This window comes from Alexandromys fortis, unplaced genomic scaffold (assembly GCF_014885135.2).
Source record: "Alexandromys fortis isolate MF-2015 unplaced genomic scaffold, M_Fortis_MF-2015_v1.1 scaffold_61, whole genome shotgun sequence".
Classification (NCBI taxonomy): Eukaryota; Metazoa; Chordata; class Mammalia; order Rodentia; family Cricetidae; genus Alexandromys; species Alexandromys fortis.
Window position 1 is genome coordinate 10,393,879 of NW_026067962.1, and position 17,586 is coordinate 10,411,464.

At 47.8% G+C, this 17,586-nt stretch overlaps 1 protein-coding gene and 1 long non-coding RNA gene across 5 annotated transcripts in view; one reads left to right on the top strand and one right to left on the bottom strand.

Annotated features, from left to right (window-relative positions):
• Positions 1-3,715: 3,715 nt before the first annotated feature.
• Positions 3,716-7,775, bottom strand: LOC126508310 (uncharacterized). The gene is made up of 3 exons (XR_007593774.1): positions 7,641-7,775; positions 4,272-4,438; positions 3,716-4,192 (listed from the first exon to the last, which is right to left on the bottom strand). It is a non-coding gene; the product is annotated as an uncharacterized lncRNA (long non-coding RNA).
• The window catches only part of Ddx11 (DEAD/H-box helicase 11), a 30,530-nt gene continuing 20,665 nt past the window's right edge, over positions 7,722-17,586 (top strand). For 3 of the 4 annotated variants that reach the window (XR_007593773.1, XM_050153495.1, XM_050153497.1), the window contains exons 1-7: positions 7,722-7,831; positions 10,211-10,358; positions 14,070-14,315; positions 14,732-14,818; positions 15,122-15,279; positions 16,059-16,104; positions 16,868-16,975. Coding sequence is in view for 3 of the 4 variants with exons in the window: in XM_050153495.1 (XP_050009452.1) it covers positions 10,215-10,358; positions 14,070-14,315; positions 14,732-14,818; positions 15,122-15,279; positions 16,059-16,104; positions 16,868-16,975 (789 nt within the window). In the remaining variant the exon portion in view is untranslated. Of the gene's footprint in view, positions 7,832-10,210; positions 10,359-12,962; positions 13,521-14,069; positions 14,316-14,731; positions 14,819-15,121; positions 15,280-16,058; positions 16,105-16,867; positions 16,976-17,586 lie in introns of those variants that run through there. The other variant, XM_050153496.1, reaches the window with a different exon arrangement.

The window sequence follows — 17,586 nt, forward strand, 5'->3', positions numbered from 1 at the left end:
TAAATTCTTTTAACCTTAATGTTGGGAGATGTGTTCACAGGTCTCAGAGTGCATCACAGCTGAAACAAAGCTTTGAAAATAACAAAGCTAGACTAAGATGTTTTTGTTAAATAACGGAGGTGAAACCCATAAAGTTTTAGAAAGGCACATAGCTGAGCAAGGAACTCTTTCAGGTCAGGTAACAAGAACAAAGCAGCCCAGTTATTACTGGTTGATATACTTTTCTTGCTAGGTTTGGTTTATGATTGATTCCTTATACCTATTTTGTTCTCAATCTCCTGATGTAAAAAAAAAAAAACTATTTATGAATTGATATGTACTCTAAAGATTTAAGTAGAGCTGATTCTTTTCATATATAAAAGTTTAGGTTTGTAATTTCTTTAAGATTCCTTATAAGATTACCATTCAAGATAAGCAATAAAGTAACTGGCCCTTTATTTGTAACTGCAAAATGTACCCTGCCAGTAAAAGACCTGACAAGAACACCTTGCGTGGCCACATGGTTAATCTATAACAAGTTGCTTGGGTATGAATGTGTGTGGGTTCCTGGGATAATTTGCTTTTCACCTGTAATACATAAAACCATGTGAGGGAGAAGGGAGATGAGAAACATGTTTGTACCCATAATTATTCACTTGAAAAATGGAATGCAACTATTTTCATTTTTGTAATGCCTGGAAGTTTCTGTTGGGGTATAAAAGCTGTAAAACAACATGAGATGAGAGAGAGAGAGAGAGAGAGAGAGAGAGAGAGAGAGAGAGAGAGAATTAAAAAATAGGAATAAAGAAAAATATCTAGAGAGTTTGTGAGTGCCTTTTTCCCTAATGCCCCTCAGATAGAAAAGTTTAGCCTCGCTAATCCAACTTCGTGGATTCCTGTCAAGGCCCTGTGCTGCTGGAGGCTGGTCCCCAGACAGCAGTTCTTTCTGCCCTATTTTCTGCAGTGGTCCAGAGCCTTGGATGGAAACACAGAAGTTTGACAGGTCTTCTAACTCTTATAGGATATGGAAACTTTTTTTTTTTTTTTTTTAAAAGACTGGCTGCCATGGAACTCACTCTGTAGACCAGGCTGGTTTTGCCTCCTGAGTGCTAGGATTAAAGGCATTCGCCACCACTATCCAGCACTTTTTAAAAATCTATGTCTGCTTCTAGAACATGGCTGGTCAGTCTCAGTGGTGTTTCTTTTGCTGTAAAATACAAGTGTGGAAAATGCAGAAACTGAGAAAAGAAGAACATAAATGACATTAACAGCAGCAATGACCTCTGGTCATAAACGCAAGTGTTGAGAGGCCTGTGAGAGATGGCTCAGAGCTTAACAGCATGGCTGCTCTTCTGGAGGTCCTGAGTTCAATTCCCAGCAACCACATGGTGGCTCACAACCATCTCAATGAGATCTGGTGCCCTCTTCTGGTGTGTAGGTATACATGCAGGCAGAGTGCTGTGTACACATAATAAACAATCTTTTAAAAAAGTGCAAGTACTGGGAAGCACTTAGCTAGCACATCATACTCATTGACAGAAGCAATGGCAGTTGTTTTTCCCCTGGGACCTATTCATTCCCTGGTCGTAGGTTTTGTGTAAACCTCCAGCATTAGATGTGAATTTCCTCTCATGAAGCAGACCTTAAGTCTAGTTGGAAAGCTGGGTCTATCCATAAGTACGCGCGCCACTATTGCTCTGTCTGGCAAATCTTGGCAGGCACTGTTTATTAGGAGGTATGCAGAATCCATAGCTGAGTAGGACTTTGGGTCATAATTATTCTCAGTGACATGAGTAACATCTCTGATGATACAAGAGCTGGACTACAGGACAGGGACATTTCCAATCTGATGATACCATAGGACAGGGACACTTCCAATCGGATTATACAAGAGCTAGACCACAGCCTGGTGACATTTCCAGCTCAGTCCCAAACCTATAATCAAAGCAAGGGATGTCTTCAGCAAGAGGGTCACACCGTCTACTTTTGGGAGGTGACACCAGTAGAGGTCTTTATTGTTTTAGGGGCCTCTAGAGAATCCCAGGCCAACATCTCAGGAGCTGAATCGCCCCAGTACTGGGATTTTTAGCAACCTCATAGTTTCTGTGAACATCTGTTCTTACTCTTACAAAATATCCTTGTTTTTTCTTTGTAAACAGATTTTTTTTTTTGTTGGTTGTGTTGTGTGGTTTTTAGGACAGGGTCTCACTGTGTAAACCTTGCTGGCCTCAAATTAACAGATCTGCCTGCCTCATCTCCCAAGTGCTGGGATTAAAGGCATAGGCCACCATGCCTGGCTGTGAACTAGTTATTTTTATTTTCACTCCTTTAGGTGTACTTGCATATCTCTTAAATGGGCTATCTAAAACACATAAGAGTTAACTTTCTTTCTTTCTTTCTTTCTTTCTATCTATCTATCTATCTATCTATCTATCTCAACCCCCCCTTTTTTTTTTAAACAGAGGATGGCAGGACACCACCACCAAAAGTCCAGAACCACTATCCAATAATGAGTAGTGGGGTTACCTTGGTAAAGCACTCTTGCATCTGTTGTCATCTGCTGTAAGCAAATGTCAGGTGACTACAGAAGTTCACAACGAAGACTGATACTGAAGTAAACTGTTAGCCATAGTTTAATAGTCTAACAGAGCAGGCAAAGATTTTATCTGTGTGGTGGTTTGAAAGAAAATGGTCCCCAAAGTGAATGACACTATTAGGAGGTGTGGCTTTGCTGGAGTAGGTATGGCCTTATTGGAGGAAGTGTGTCCCTGTGGAGGTGGGCTCTGAAGTCTCAAATATGCTCAAGCCACACCCACTGAGACAGACCACTTCCTGTTTCCTGTGCAAGATATAGAACTCTCTGCTCCCTCTCCTGTACCATGTCTGCCTGCACACTGCCATGTCCCACAATGATAATGGACTGAACCTCTGAACTGTAAGCAGGCATTTATATGCATAAAAATAATAAACGCTTAAAAAGAAACCCATCAAGTGCACAAGAACTGTGTGACCAAGGGTGGTGGGAGGAGCAGAGCAGATTTTGTTCTGTGTGTCTTGTGTCGTGCTAGCTCTAGGCTTCAGGGAAGTCCAGCTACTCTGCACATACAGTGCGTTCTTGGGTTCACGGTGTAGCTTGGCTAGGGCTAAAGAAAACAATGAAGAAACCCAGAACCTAAACAAAGGAGAGGCAAATGAATTCATTGGTAAGTAGTGGCACTAACTGAAATACGAGGGACAGAGTGAGAAGGGGATAGAGTTTCCAATCACTAATGTTCAAAGAATGAAGAGGAACAGGATCCCCTTGGAAGGATCTGAAAGGTCTCTGCATGGACAAGCCGCAGAGGGATCCCTCAGTCTCTACCAGCACAGCTGGAGTCTCTATTCTTTCCCAGAGCCACTGCCTACTTCAGCTGGGAGAGAGGGGAGGGAGAGAGAGGGAAGGAGGGAGAGCTAAGCAAATGGTGGATGGACCCACATCTCCCTCACCTGCCCTCCCATGTGGCCTCTAGACACTTCCCTCTCTGAGATCCAAGATACAGAAATGGGGGAGAGCTCCGGAATTTCAAACACTTGGTATAAGATTTTCTGTGTGGGCAGCAGTAGCAGTAACAACGACAACATGGAGTGGTTACACACATTGTGTGGGCCCTCACAGACACAGCAACCTGCCTAGGGGGTTGTCTAGGTTTCTACTGCTAGACAAAACACCATGACCAAAAGTGTGCTATGGAGGAAAGGGTTTATTTGACTTAAACTTCTGTGTCATTGTTCATCATTGGAGGAAGTCAGGACAGGAACTCAAATAGGGAAGGATCCTGGAGGCAGGGTCCAGGATCCGTGATGCAGAGGTCATGGAGGGGTGCTGCTTACTGGCTTGCTTCCCTTGGCTTATTCAGTCTGCTTTCACAGGACCAGCAGTCCAGGGAAGGCACCACCCACACAGGCTGGATTCTTCCCACCATGGATCCCTAATTGAGAAAATGCCTTACAGCTGGATCTCATGGAGGCATTTCCTCCTTTCTCTGATGACGCTAGCCTGTGTCAGGTTGACACAGAAAATTAGCCAGCACAGGTGTCCTCAGCAGCCATGAAGAAGGAAGGACTGTGACGCACAACGGTGTGATTGTGGCTCCAGCTGAGGTCAGCTCCGTCCTGGAAGCCTCTCTCAGTCGCTTGTCACGATTCTGAGGGCCAGAATCTCAACCGGAAACATCTACAAAGAACACCAGTGACAGCAGGTCATAGCTGAGAGGAATAGGGGTGCGCATCCCACCTGCCCATTCAGTTCTTACTCTCAGAGGGAAAGAAAGATCCGAGACAGCGACAGGGGTTTCTTAAGGTGACAGAGTGTCCCGGTGGGAGCGGCAGCGACTTCAGATGCTGGATGAGGCACAGCTCAGTTCCCAGAGGGTGGCACAAGTGACACCTGCTTCCTGGAGTCACGCAGGCTCTGAAATTCCTAGAAGCACACGTCAAGGACATTAGAGCCCCACAAGTGGAGCATGACTTCTGACTCCTGGGGCAGCCGCTGTGCTCCAGCCTGGATGCTCTCTGGCTGTTGTCTCTTCCCTCCATCACCAGAGCACAGGGTTGGGGCACTGCAGCAGGTCAGCCAGTAATAGCCTGCCACCACTGTCCTAGGGCCTGGAAGCTAAGGAAGTTATCAGAATACTACTTCACGGGAAGTGAGAACTGCATGCAATTTCCACTGGTGCCCATTAACAATGTATTATTACCAGAAGACATGTCCAGGTCATTCATGCTGGCAGCGAGTCACGCGGCTGCTCTCAAGGCCCTCTGTCTCGCCCTTCTTTTCCCCCAGGCTCTGCCCAGCTGTGACCGTCACACATGACAGCCTCCTCCCACTCCCTGTACTACTACCGTGCGTCCTCTCAGGTCCGTTACTCTGCTTAACTGTTTTCATGTGGACCTGCCTCTCCACCTTTGTCTTCCAGATTATCCTGGACTCTGCCAGCGTCCCAGCTCCTGGGAGGGGGCAGCTTGACCATCAGCCTAACTATCCTGGGAGCCAGTACCGACTGAGGGCCTGGCTCATCACTGTGTTTATTGAATGTCAACTGACAAAAGAACAGCTCACATCGCTGTACAAAGGCAGCCAGAAGCTGGGGTCAGACACAATCTTCACTCTTACTCCTTGTAGGTAAGACTGGAGTTGGGCCCATGGAGGGAAGAATTGCTGCCAAGATGCTACGGGAGGCCCGAAGCAGGCACAGACCAGGGAGTGAGGAACAGGTTCCTACACCTGGAACAAAATCCAAAGGAAATGCAGGGACAGTGGTCACAGGGCTACCCTCTGACAGATCTGGAGAGAACCTCCTTCAGGTCTAAGTCAGAAAAAGGATGGGCAAGGAAGTTGTCGCCCTCTTGAGGGCAGAGCTCTCACTACGAGGATGCTGCAGAGAACCTAGGTGGAGAAACAGGATTTATGTTTTCATCATCTAGCTCCTGTGTCCCTTTAGCCTACAGCTGGCTCTGTCCATGCAGCTGCCGGCACACTAGGCATTCTGTGGAGAAAAGGACCCCTAGTGATGGGATAGGACGGCCTGAGAACTTCGGGGCTTAGACAGGAAAGCTATGAATGGGAGCATCCGTGTCCCAGCTCCTGGCTGCAAGGTCCCAGGCTTGACAACCCCAGCAGCCCTTCTAGGTTGGAATTTCATCCGCGTTAGTGAAGAGGGGTCAAGGCAACAGGTCAAGGCCAGGAGAGTCAAAACTGGCAACAGCCTTGTGCCTTTGCCACAAGGTAAAGATGGTAGCTTATCTACCATCCATACCTTCCCAGGCTGAGGATTTTGGGCAAGCAGATGTATCTTCAGAAGACTGAGTGAGAGAGGTTCTCCATGAGCTCTGAAGTAAACAGAGAGCCAGGCTGCAGAGAGTAGGGGGCCTGAGGGTGCCGTTTCCCCCAAGAACATGCATTTTTGAAGCCTCCTCATAGTCCTTGCCATATTTTCCTCACCACGTCAGGCCTTGGGGGATGCTATCCACCCAAATCGTAGCCAAAAAGCTGTGACAACTCTCCCACCATCCCCTCCTGATGGCTGGATTATTGTGTTACGTCACCAATCCTAGCTGCCAGACGGGGGTGTAAAATCAGTGATGGCGAAGCCTGTGGGTGCAGTGTGGGTAGACTTTAGGGTTGAAAGTCTATTCGGCGAGGTCCTGAATACTAGAGGGGTTTTAGACATGGGACAGTTAGAGAAGAGGAAGGACTGAGGTCTGAGAAGACAAAGCCGGTGTGAGCATGTCCGGTTCTCATTCTTATGAAACCTCCCTTTCCCTAAACACCCTAAAGACACTGACGCCTGTTTACACATTCTTGATCCTAACGCAGCTGTTTCTAACAGACTAAACTATGAGAACAACTTCTAAAATGCCTTCCACCGTCTCCAGCCCATCCCACAGGCAAGGAGCTGGATATGAGGTCACCAAGAAAGACTGCAGTCCATCCATGAAGGTGTTATGCCCAAATCTGCGAAGTCCCCGCAAAAGCCAACAAGGAAACCGAGTCCCGTATGTAAAAACAAAGAGCCTTTATTTTAATCAAATTTGCAAACTCAGTCTCCCTGCATGTCCAATGTACTGGAATAAGAGGAGAGCTCCGAGCTCAATTGGAACTGGGTTTTAATAGTCGTAAAGGTGGGGGTGAGGGGTCTCTGAGGTTCAGGACCTCTGATTGGCTGACATTTGCCTAGGGGTGTCCTGGTGAGGTGTGCTGGCAGGTGATCCTCTACACAGCGGTTGGAATGTCAGGCATTTCCTTTGAATGGTCTGCTCCTGGGTAATCTCAGCTTGTGTTTTTTTTTTTTTTTTCTGCTCCCAGGTATTGCTTCAGGGTAAACTACTGAGACTAGGGCCTCTTATTAAATTTATCAAGGGCCAAGCTCTACTCTGGCAGGTGATAATGGTTGGAAATAAAGAACTTCCTTTGGGTGACCTGCCCATACTTAGCTTATCAAGGCTGGCCCCCACAAAGGTCAGCTACTGCACACTTTGTCTTGAGCCTTGGGAAGCCTGTGTTTAGGTGATAACAAAACCAGCACAGTTATTTAAAGGCTAGCAGACCCCACCAAGGATTAAGTCCAGCAATTGCCCAGCTCCTTATAACAACGGGCACTGAAGGGCAGAGAACTCACCCTTGTGTTTCCTGGGAAAGAGAGGGAGAAGAACCCCAAGCTTGAGGTTGTGGTTAGGATTTCTTGCTATAGCCTCTGAAAGTGTGTCATGTCCAGTGTCCTTTATGCAATAAACAGAGAGGTCAGTAAGGACTGATTGCTATGCCTCCTGTGCTTTTTGTAACTAGTGACAGAAAACCAAATCTCGACAGACTGACTGTTCCTCAGGGCCTGCCAATTTTTTATTCTGCATTCCCCAAACTCTAATTCACCGTAGAACAACTCTGCACCTTCATTACTGTATAAGAGATTCAATATCTACATTGAGGAGGAAGAATTCATAAATCTATGCATGAAGGACTAGACCAAAAAAACCTCTTAGTTAAAACTTTGTGTACATCTGTTATTTGATGTTTTTAACGTTTAATATTGTTCCAGAAAAGTCTTATTTAAAAACGATAATCTGTAAAACCAAAAACCTAACTGCGAAGGCCAGATCAAGGTTCAATCAAGACTCACACTTACACCCACTGCACTCCAAATTGAGGCGATTTAGAAGCTCCCAGCCCGCCGGTGTTCTGAAGTGCGCAGGCGCAGTGGCGCGGGGGCGTGGCCGGTTTTCCTGCGGGCGGACACTCTGGTGGAGCAGCGACTCAACCCCCGCAGCAAGACAAGCGTTGCTTGCTCGCTTCAGCGAGACCGTTCTGCGGTTGAGGGTGAGTTCGGCTGCGTAGGAAGCGAAACGAGAAGGGAGGCTCGAGCGGAGACGCAAACCGAGGAGGCTGCCCGAGAGAGCTAGGGGGCGGAATGCACGGAGCGCGCGGAGCGGCCGGAAGTTTGGGGGAGGTGGAGACAGTGCGTGATTGACAGGCAAAGAACCAATGCGAGGGCAGCCCGGCCGGCGCCTTCAGTTGAATGTGCGTAGCGTGTTGAGTGCTAAAATTTAGGAAAGCTGTATTAAGCGATTTCCTAGGGAATTATTTTATCTAGTGAACGTTAGGGGTGCACCATTACTGCCCCTGTTAAACATGAAGACACAGGTTTATTGATAATTGTTAACCTGAGATTCAGTTTGGCAGTTGTTACGTGCTCTGCTGTACTGCCGGGCTTTAGGATTCAGGAAGAAAGATGGGATGTAAATCTACCACATTGGTAATGAAAGTAGCATAAACTAAATTCATGGTTTTTGCCCTATCCTGAAATCCTGGCTAGTTTGCAGTTTTCGTATTCGGTAGTTCCTGTCTGTAAGCAAGCGGCCCGTGTGCTTGGTTTTCCCAGATAGCGTTCTTCACCTCCGGCTACTTTATTCCAGGGAATCGCCTTTTTAGTCTTGCTGGTTCTGTTGTACGTAGGTGATCTTGACCGAAGCAGAGCTCTATGGACCTGGGTTAAACCCATGGCTTTCTTCTTGGAGTAACTAATAATTTCCCTCCTTAACACTCCCAATAGCTTTCTGTTGGAGATCAAGCTCAGGGCTGCTAGTGAGCTGTGCCCCCAGCCAGCAGTTATTTAACATCAACATCCAGCAGCCATGTTCTGTTATGATGTTGGTGATAGACTGAGATAATAAGAAAAAGGGGGGGGGGCTGCAGAGTGTTTAACACATGCCAAATGCTCAAAGTTTGTTGGTTACCTTTTTATATTATTTTTTATTTTTTTGTTACTTTTTTTTTTTTTTTTTTTTTCTGAGACAGGGTTTCTCTGTGGTTTTGGTTCCTGTCCTGGAACTAGCTCTTGTAGACCAGGCTGGTCTCAAACTCACAGAGATCCGCCTGACTCTGCCTCCCAAGTGCTGGGATTAAAGGCCTTTTTAAAACCTTTTTATTTTTATCATTTTATGTGTGTGGGTATTGTGCCTGCGTGTACATCTGGATCCCTGGAACTGGAGTTAGAGACAGGTGTGAGCTGCCATGTGAGTGCTGGGAATTGATTGAACCTGGGTCCTCTGGAAGAGCAGCAAGTTCTTTTAACTGCTGAGCCATCTCTGCAGCCCCTGTTGATTACTTTTTTCTCCCTCCCTTCATGTTTTTAATGGTTTTTCAGTTACATAGCTCATAGCTCTTTTTATTATTGAATTATCTTTGTTATTTGGATTTTAGTTTTTGTTGTTTTGTTCTGGACATTTCTCCACTTGGGTAGTCATTTTTCTACCCCTAACTATAACTGGAAGAACACATTGGCAACTACTTTTCCTCGTAAGTGGATTGGCACCATCACTGCCATTTAGGACAGTATAGAAAAAGAAAGGTTTTCAATTTATTAATAATAAACTGGGTCTTGGAGTTATTACTCTTTGGACTTAGAAAGGATGGACCTGTTCAGTTAACTCTCAAGAAGAGGGGTGTGGATGAGTGTGACCTCCAGATGGCAAAGAGATGGTTGAGGAGAGCAGTTTCAGAAGAGGAAATGAAACACACATGGAGCTGAGGGCCCTTGGCCTGGCAGGGGAAAAGGAATGCTAGGGCCTTGGTATTGGGAAGCCATTCTGGTCAGAGATTAGTGGCTGTGAAAAGCGTTCTCCCAGACTGGAACCAAACAACTGTTTTTTTTAGGGGAGCTAGGTCAGAGATCATCCCCCTGAGGCTCCCATTAACTGCTAGGAAGCTTTCTACCACGGAGTCCCAGAAAGCTCTTAGGCCTTGAGGCCAGAAAAAGATGACCAGTAGATAGTGCTGCTTCTGTTGCAGTAGAGTAGGAGGAGGACAAGCAGACGTGCACTGTCTGATGCAGGAGGCTGTGGGTGTCAACTAGTACTGTGTCTGAAGAAGCCTGGTCGTCCTGTGGGAAATCCATAGGTTTATGGGCCTTAATCCCAGTAGTGCCAGAGGCTCATCTTAGGGCTTTCCTGGTCTGGACTTTCCAATAATAATATTTGACCAGCATCACCAGATGGAGTGTATGGTCCTGGAAGATCATGTATGTGTATAAATGGACAGAATGTGGTCTCTACTTGCCAGAAAATATACAACCCAAGAAGGAAATTTTGTGACAAGTGGGGAAAACTGTGCTTTGGGCTTTGTAGATTTCAAGCTGCTTTATGGGTCTATAGAAAGCTGTAGATTCCTCATATTTTATTTTATTTTTTTTAATTCTAGGGCAATGGCTGATGAAAACCAGGATATGGGTGGCGTCCATTTCCCCTTTCCCTTCCCACCCTATCCTATCCAGAAGGACTTCATGGCGGAGCTCTACAAGGTTTTGGAGGCTGGCAAGATTGGGATATTTGAGAGTCCAACTGGCACGGTGAGGGAGGGAGGGAGGGAGGGTGGGAGGGAGGGAGGGAGGGAGGGAGGGAGGGAGGGTCACTAAGACAACGTGGAGGTCACCTTATTTACCTTGACACTTCTGTGCAGACATTGCCTTCCTTGAGAAGAAACTGGGCACAGGTGTCCTCAGTTTATCTTAACGCATAACGGTCACTTCCTCTATTAAACCATTGAGCACAGCACCACGGGCTGAGAAAAACCAGGCTAACGGCAGCCGAGACTTTAAAATTGCAATGCAAGCCGTAGCATCAGTGCTTTTGAGATTTCTCTGGCACACTGCAGCCTGGATGTTGAGGGACATAAACACGGGTGTGACTTTCCCCCAGGTTCAGCATGCTGTTTTAGAGTGTAGAATATAGGTTACTGAGTGTTGTTGGTAGGCAACCAAGGGGCCCTATGTTTTCCTTCCTGACCCAGATTGCGTGAGGGATGTATCTGAGGTGGGCTGTTGAGACTGAATAGGGCTGTGGTCCCCAGCTTCTTTCCAGTACTTTAGTGTATTACCTTGCATAGTGAGGACTATGGGATAGTGAGCCGTGTATTTTGGTCTGAAGACTCTCAGACTGTAGGCTTCAGCCTCCCAGATATAGGAACCTCTCTCTGGTCCCTGTTAACTGCATGCCTGCCGTCAGTGGAGCCTGGCAAGGTTGGCCTCCAGGAGGCTCTTCATATGGATTTCCTGAATGAACAAGTAAAAGACAGTGAATGATCCCTGCCCCGCTGTAAGGAAAATTGCATCTCCAGAACTGACACCCAGGATTCTGGGACAGAAAGTATGTCTCTTGGGGTACCAGTGGTTCCCAGCCTGTGGCATGCAATCCCTTTGGGGAGTAAGAATGACCCTTTCACAGGGGTAGCCTGTCCGCTATCCCACATATCAGATATTTACATTATGATTCATAACAATAGCAAAACTACAGTTTTAAAGTAGCAACAAAAATAATTTATGGTGTGGGGGGGTCAATACACATGAGGAACTGTATTAAAGGGTCACAGCATTAGGGAGGTTGAGAACCGCTGCTCTATAGGGTGAGTGGGAGCGTTTTCTGGGTGCCTAATGAAGACTGTTCTATGATGTAGGTGAACATTTGATCTGCAGCTTTTTATTTCTTTATTTTATTTTATTTTATTTTTGGAAGCAGGGTTTTTCTGTGTAATACTGGCTATTGTGGGACTCACTCTGTAGACCAGGCTGGCCTTGAACTCAAGAGATCCGCCTGCCTCTGCCTCCTGAGCACTGGGATTAAAGGCTTGCGCCACCTACATCAGGCTGGATCTGCAGCTTTTTAACAAGCTGCATTGGACCTTTTTTAGTATCGATAGTATTATTATTTTTATTCTTTCTACTTTATATCGATTGAGATCAAACCAGGGCCTCAAGCATACCAGTGGAGCGCTTTACCACACACTCACCTTCAGCCCTGTGGGACTTTAGTTGTCTTTGGCGTTTGTGTTAGAGTGCTTGCTATTAATGTTAGACGATAACTTGGGGCATACCCTTAGGAACTGCTGTTTAGTGGAGGCTGTGTAGGGGCTCTGTCCCTGGGCCACTGTTGCAGGCTGGTGTCTTGTCCAACAACATCTAAAGGTGGTATTTCTTTCCACAGTTAGGGCATGACCCCCCCCCACTCCCGCCTGGGCTCTTCTGGAGGAGTACTGCTTGGATTTCATTCCATTTAATGTTTTCTGGAAGTGGAAACAGTGTAATGGCATGTTCTTTAAGCTGTGTGATCTGTCTGTTCCTCAGAAGGTCATCCTATCAAGACCATTCAAAATATTAATGAAAGCTGATAGGTTCCACACATCGGGATAATGATATTCCATCATGGCTTGACAGTAGCACGTACTCAATTTCTTACTTTACCGTCAGCTACTTTTTTTTGGCTCCTGCGAATTAGCCTAACGCTTGTATGGGCTCCGTGAGTGGGTCTTACTTTTATCTGTCCCGTTTTTGCATATATATGGAAATGATCTTTTGAGAGTCAGCCCAGAGTCCCAGACTAGTAACATGATCACGGTCTAATCCAGGATCACAGGCAAGGAGAGTCTTAATTTATGGTACCTCCCAGGGTAGGTAGGTTTAGAACCCTGGTCTGGAGACTCTGAGCTGCCCCGGACTAGGTGGGCAGAGGATTCAGTAGACAGGAGGTTAGCTCTAACGATTCACATGGATCTTAGGAGGAGCAGCCTGGGGTTTCCTTTCTAGAACTGTGTCCTTTTCCTGGGGACTCGTGGTCTAGAGCACTGCAGATTGGGTGCATGGCAGGAATCCAGTATCTTACATGCTCGAGTTTCAGAGTCTGGAGTCAACATATTAGCTACTTTGGCTCATTCTGAAGGCTATGTGGGAAGGATATCCAGGCCCACTCCTTGACGTGTAGTGCCATCTTCTTCCTGTGTTTCTTTGTGGTGTTTTTCTTCTATGTATGTGTCCAACTAAATGTCTCTTTTTTTTTATTAAGATTTTTTTAATTAAAAATTTCTGCCTCCTCCCCGCCTCCCTTTTCTTCCCCCTCCCCCCATTCTCCATGCCCCTCCCCCCTCCCCCCTCCCTCTCCAGTCCAAAGAGCAGTCAGGGTTCTCTGCCCTGTGGGCAGTCCAAGGTCCTCCCTCCCCCCCCTTCCAGGTCTAGGTAAAACAATCTTATTTTAATACCAATCCCAGTTCCCTCTCCCTCCTGTTCTCTTGCTCCCCTTTCCTCCCCTACTAGCTCCCATCTACTCCTCAGAGAGGGTGAGGTCTCCCATGGGGAGTCAACAAAGTCTGTCACATCACTTGAGGCAGGAGCAAGACTCTTCCCCCGTATCTAGGCTGAGCAAGGTATCCCCCATTAGGGAATGGGCTCCAAAAGGCCAGTTCATACTCTTAGAATAAATACTGGTTCCACTGCTAGTAGCCCCACAAACTGCCCAAGCCACACAACTGTCACCCACATTCAGAGGGCCTAGTTTGGTCTTATGTAGGTTCCCCAGCTCTCAGTCTGGAGTCAGTGAGCTCCCACTAGTTCGAGTCAGCTGTTTCTGTGGGTTTCCCAATCATGATAAATGTCCCTTTTTCATAAGGTTCCCAGTCCTTGTAAGAATTAGGACCTACGTAAGAGCCTCATGTCCACTAATTGGACCCACTGTGATGTTTCCAGGTAAGTTCACATCCTGAGACACCAGAGTTAGGAATTAAGCACAGGGCGTGCATGCCAGCCTGTGAAAGGGACCATGGAAACTGTGATCGTCGTCAAGAAGAGTGTTTTGGACAGCAGTTGTCTCAACAGCAGCAACTCATGGGAATGATTATGTTGTGTCTGGACTTCAGTCGCCTTTAAAGCATAGAGTCAGATGTCGTCTTGGCAAGAATTTGGGATTTCATGCTCTGTATTTCTTGGCTAGTAATGTATTTTTCCCACCATTGTTTAGTTATATTAACTTGCAGTATTTGTAAGTGGAGAAAACACTCAAATTCTTTTGGAAGGTGGAGCTATGTGGTTTAAAAGCCGATCATTCTTGCTTCTTGGGCCAGGCTTTACACCCCCTTTCCTGTTTCTGTGGACTCTGTTACTAACTGCCTTCCTTGCTAGATGGTCTTAGAGCATCCTCATGCTTAGAACTGCAGCTTCTTATTATTACATGCGGAAAGCTGTCCGTCTGGGGAGCTTTGCGTCTGGCCTTGTTTAAGGTCATTGTTGTTCTTGCAGGGCAAGTCCTTAAGTCTCATTTGTGGGGCCCTCTCCTGGCTCCGTGACTTTGAAGAGAAGAGATTACAAGCAGAGGCTCGTCTCCTTGCACCTGGGTCTGGCCCCACGTGTGATGGGAAGAACTCGCTCATGTCTTCCTCATCTTGCCAAGAGCCCTCTGGCACCCCGAGGCCTGCTGGAGAACCCGATTGGATCACCGAATTTGTTCAGAAGAAAGAAGAAAGGGACCTGGTGGAGAGGCTGAAGGTGAGATTTGAGAGGGCTGAGAAAGGGACGTGATCAGGGAAACAAGCGTCATTGATTATTTTCAACTTACTACAAGATTGAGGAATGCCATATTCTTTGTGTTGGGGCCTCTCAGCCCTTCTGTGAACTGGCATGGCTATCGCTGTCTCTTTAGGAGGCGAGCAGGCCTTTTTCTTTATGGCTTACCTGGGTTTCATTTCTCACTTACCCGGCGAGGACTCAGTTGAAGAATGACTTTTGTTTGCTCTAGAGAAGGAGAGGATGCAGCCCCTTTGCACTGAGCAGCGGGGCCAGACCTGCAGAGACGGAGGCAGGGTGTGTGGCAAGGGCAGGAAGCCCCTCAGTAGACTCCTTGCCAAGAAAGGCCTGGGGTGCCCCTCCTGTAGGAGTCCTTCTGCTGTGTCCTTGTCCTTTAGGAGGAGCAGGCGAAGAGGAGGAAGCGGGAAGAACGTCTGCAGCAGGTCTGTCAGGATGGAAGGCTCAGATTTGCATCCAAGCGCATGGTGAGCATCATGTGGCGCGTGAAACAGCTCAACGCTGCCCGGGATTGAAGAGAGAGACCCGAGTGGCAGGCTACACCCCTTGCTCTGTTGGCCCTCTTCCCTTAGCCAACAACCAGGGATGTTAAGTGGTGGAGCATCCGAGTTGGGGAGAGGAGTTCTTGAGTTAGGTAGGGAGGCTCATGTTATGAGATGGATGTGGGCGCTCTGCCCTTGGCAACAGCAGTGCCCATGGCCAGCCCTTTCAGGGAGTCAGCTGGGAGCTCCAGGACTGAGGCTTCTTTTTGTATCCTTATTCCTCCCCAGAAACAGGAAGAGGAGGAGACCGAGACTCTCCTGCGCCTCAGCAGGGAGATGTTGGCTGTAGGGACAGGACCGGAACAGCTGGAGCAGCTGGAGTGTGGGGAGGAGGAGCTGGTTCTGGCAGAGTACGAGAGTGATGAGGAGAGAAGAGCCAGCAGCAGGTGAGACCACTGCTGCATGTCCGTCTCCAGCCCTGCTGGGCAGCTCTGCCCTCAGACCAGAGTGTCAGGCCGGAGATACTCTGAAGCACCCAGTGAGAGGGCCTGATAGTGGTTCTTGGCTCGTGTACATGACAGGTGGCATAGTAGGAGAAAACCACTTTGAGATGGGGGTGTCAGACCGGGCGGTGGTGGCGCATGGCTTCAATCCCAGTACCTGGGAGGCAGAGACCAGTGGATCTCTGTGAGTTCAAGGCCAGCCTGGTCTACAAGAGCTAGTTCCAGGATAGCCAGAGCTACATAGCGAAACCCTGTCTCGAAAAACAAAACAAACAAACAAAAAGATGGGGTGTCGCTATAATCGATGGTGGGGCACGGCAAAGCCCCAGCCGCACTCAGGAGGACAGGGAAGAGGCTTCAGTGTTTATGCTGGAGAGAGGTAATAGTTAAAGGCCCTGAGGTGACAGAGGAGTGGCCTCTGGGTGCAGAGGAAGCCTCCCAGGTCCTGGCCTCCGTTCACCTGTGTTTTCTAGGTTTCACAGACCTGAGCAGCAGTGGCGGCAGTGCTTGGGTGGGGTGTCCTGAGAGCAGGTCTTGGCAGTTCCCTGGGACGCGTCTGTGTTGTCTTCAAGGCTTGTCCCTCAGCTCTGCTGACATCTGAGTAAAGGGCCACCACCCTCCTGCTTGTCAGTGAGCACCCAGAGCACGTTACAGTGCATTTAGGTATCTAGCTGTCCTGAGTGTACCATGAAAACTCAGCTCTGTGTTTGTCTCTCTCTTAGAGTGGACGAGGATGAGGATGACTTGGAGGAAGAACATATAACCAAGGTGAGCTAAGCTGCCACCGACTCCTTGGATGCTTCTAGAGCGGGGAAAGGGGAGTTTCTAGGTCCGGGACTCATGGTTCTAGCAGTTTTGGCTCTGAGGTGTGTGCTTCCCAAATGTAGAGCGTTGCTTCTTGTTGCTCCCTTGACTAGCTAGGCTCTGAGGGGAAGCCTTGGAAGGAGCGGACACTGTGGGCCAGGGACTCACAGAATTCCCTTCTGCAGTGGGCAGTGGTGAGGGCAAGGGAGGAGCAAGCAAGTGTGCCCTCCTTATTCTTGGACTCTCGTGGCGTGGTTCTCTTCCTGCTTGTGTTTCACATTCGTGGAGTGTCATGAGCTATGTGTGGCATGACACCTCTCCGTTTTAAAAGACATGGTTCCATCTAAGCTGTGTCTCTTCTGTTGAAAGTTGGTGTCCTTCCCTGCATTTCTCTCTCCTCACGCGGCTGAATCCTCGAGCAGCCAGAATGTGCACCCGTGTACTCCACAGGGGTGAGGATCCAAACTCACTCTCCTAGGGTCCTCAGCTCCTATTTTGTGGTAGGACTCGAGGCCAAGTGTATGTTGAGAGAGTTGAGTCCTAGGAGCTGCTTGAACTCCTAGAGCACTGACAGGCCCTCCTCAGGCGGTACCTGACCTGAGCTGACTCGCCCGCCGTCAGCCTGGAAGAGTGCACGCGCGTAACCACTCCGCTTCCTCCCGCAGGACCTCAGGCCACTGTGAGCTATAACCCCCCTCTTTGAATCCCCTTGTTTTCCTCTCTTCAGATTTATTACTGCAGTCGGACACACTCACAGCTGGCCCAGTTTATACAGGAAGTACGGAAGAGCCCTTTCGGCAAGGAAACCCGGCTAGTCTCTCTTGGCTCTCGGCAGGTAAGCAAAGTGGGCAGGGCCAGCCCAGGCAGATTCCTTCTTCTGCCTTGTCTCTTGGCCTAGGCATAGGAAACTGGTGGAGTGAAGGCAAGGTGGGCATGGGAGCTCTGCTTCCTCGCTGGCCTTACTGTTCTTTAGAAGGTGCAGGAGAAGCCGCCTGGGTAGTGCATCCTTCCTGACTCTTTTAGTCAGCACCATTTCTGCTCTTTACCCTTAAAGGACACCCCTCTGTAGTCAGTATCAAAGATGTCGAGCTGACCTAAGGAACACTGAGAGCAGAGAAACAGTCTTTCCCAGGGAAGAGCACACCATTGGTTATCCAAGACCAAATGATCAGTCTGAAAACATAGTTATGGACCGAGAAGGCCATATTTAAGAATATATACATATACATATATGGGTGTAATATCAGTTAACGAAAAAAGAGGTCATGAATTTGGAAGAAATCAAAGAGCGCTTGCAGGGAGGAAGGGAAAGGGGAGAGACAATGTGATTATAATCTCAAAAAATAGAAATTACAAAACGTACTGCTGGTCATGTTTCTCGCATCCAGGTCCAGAGACCACAGCAAAGGACAGTATATTTTATTCAATAAACTGTTTCCTGAAAAA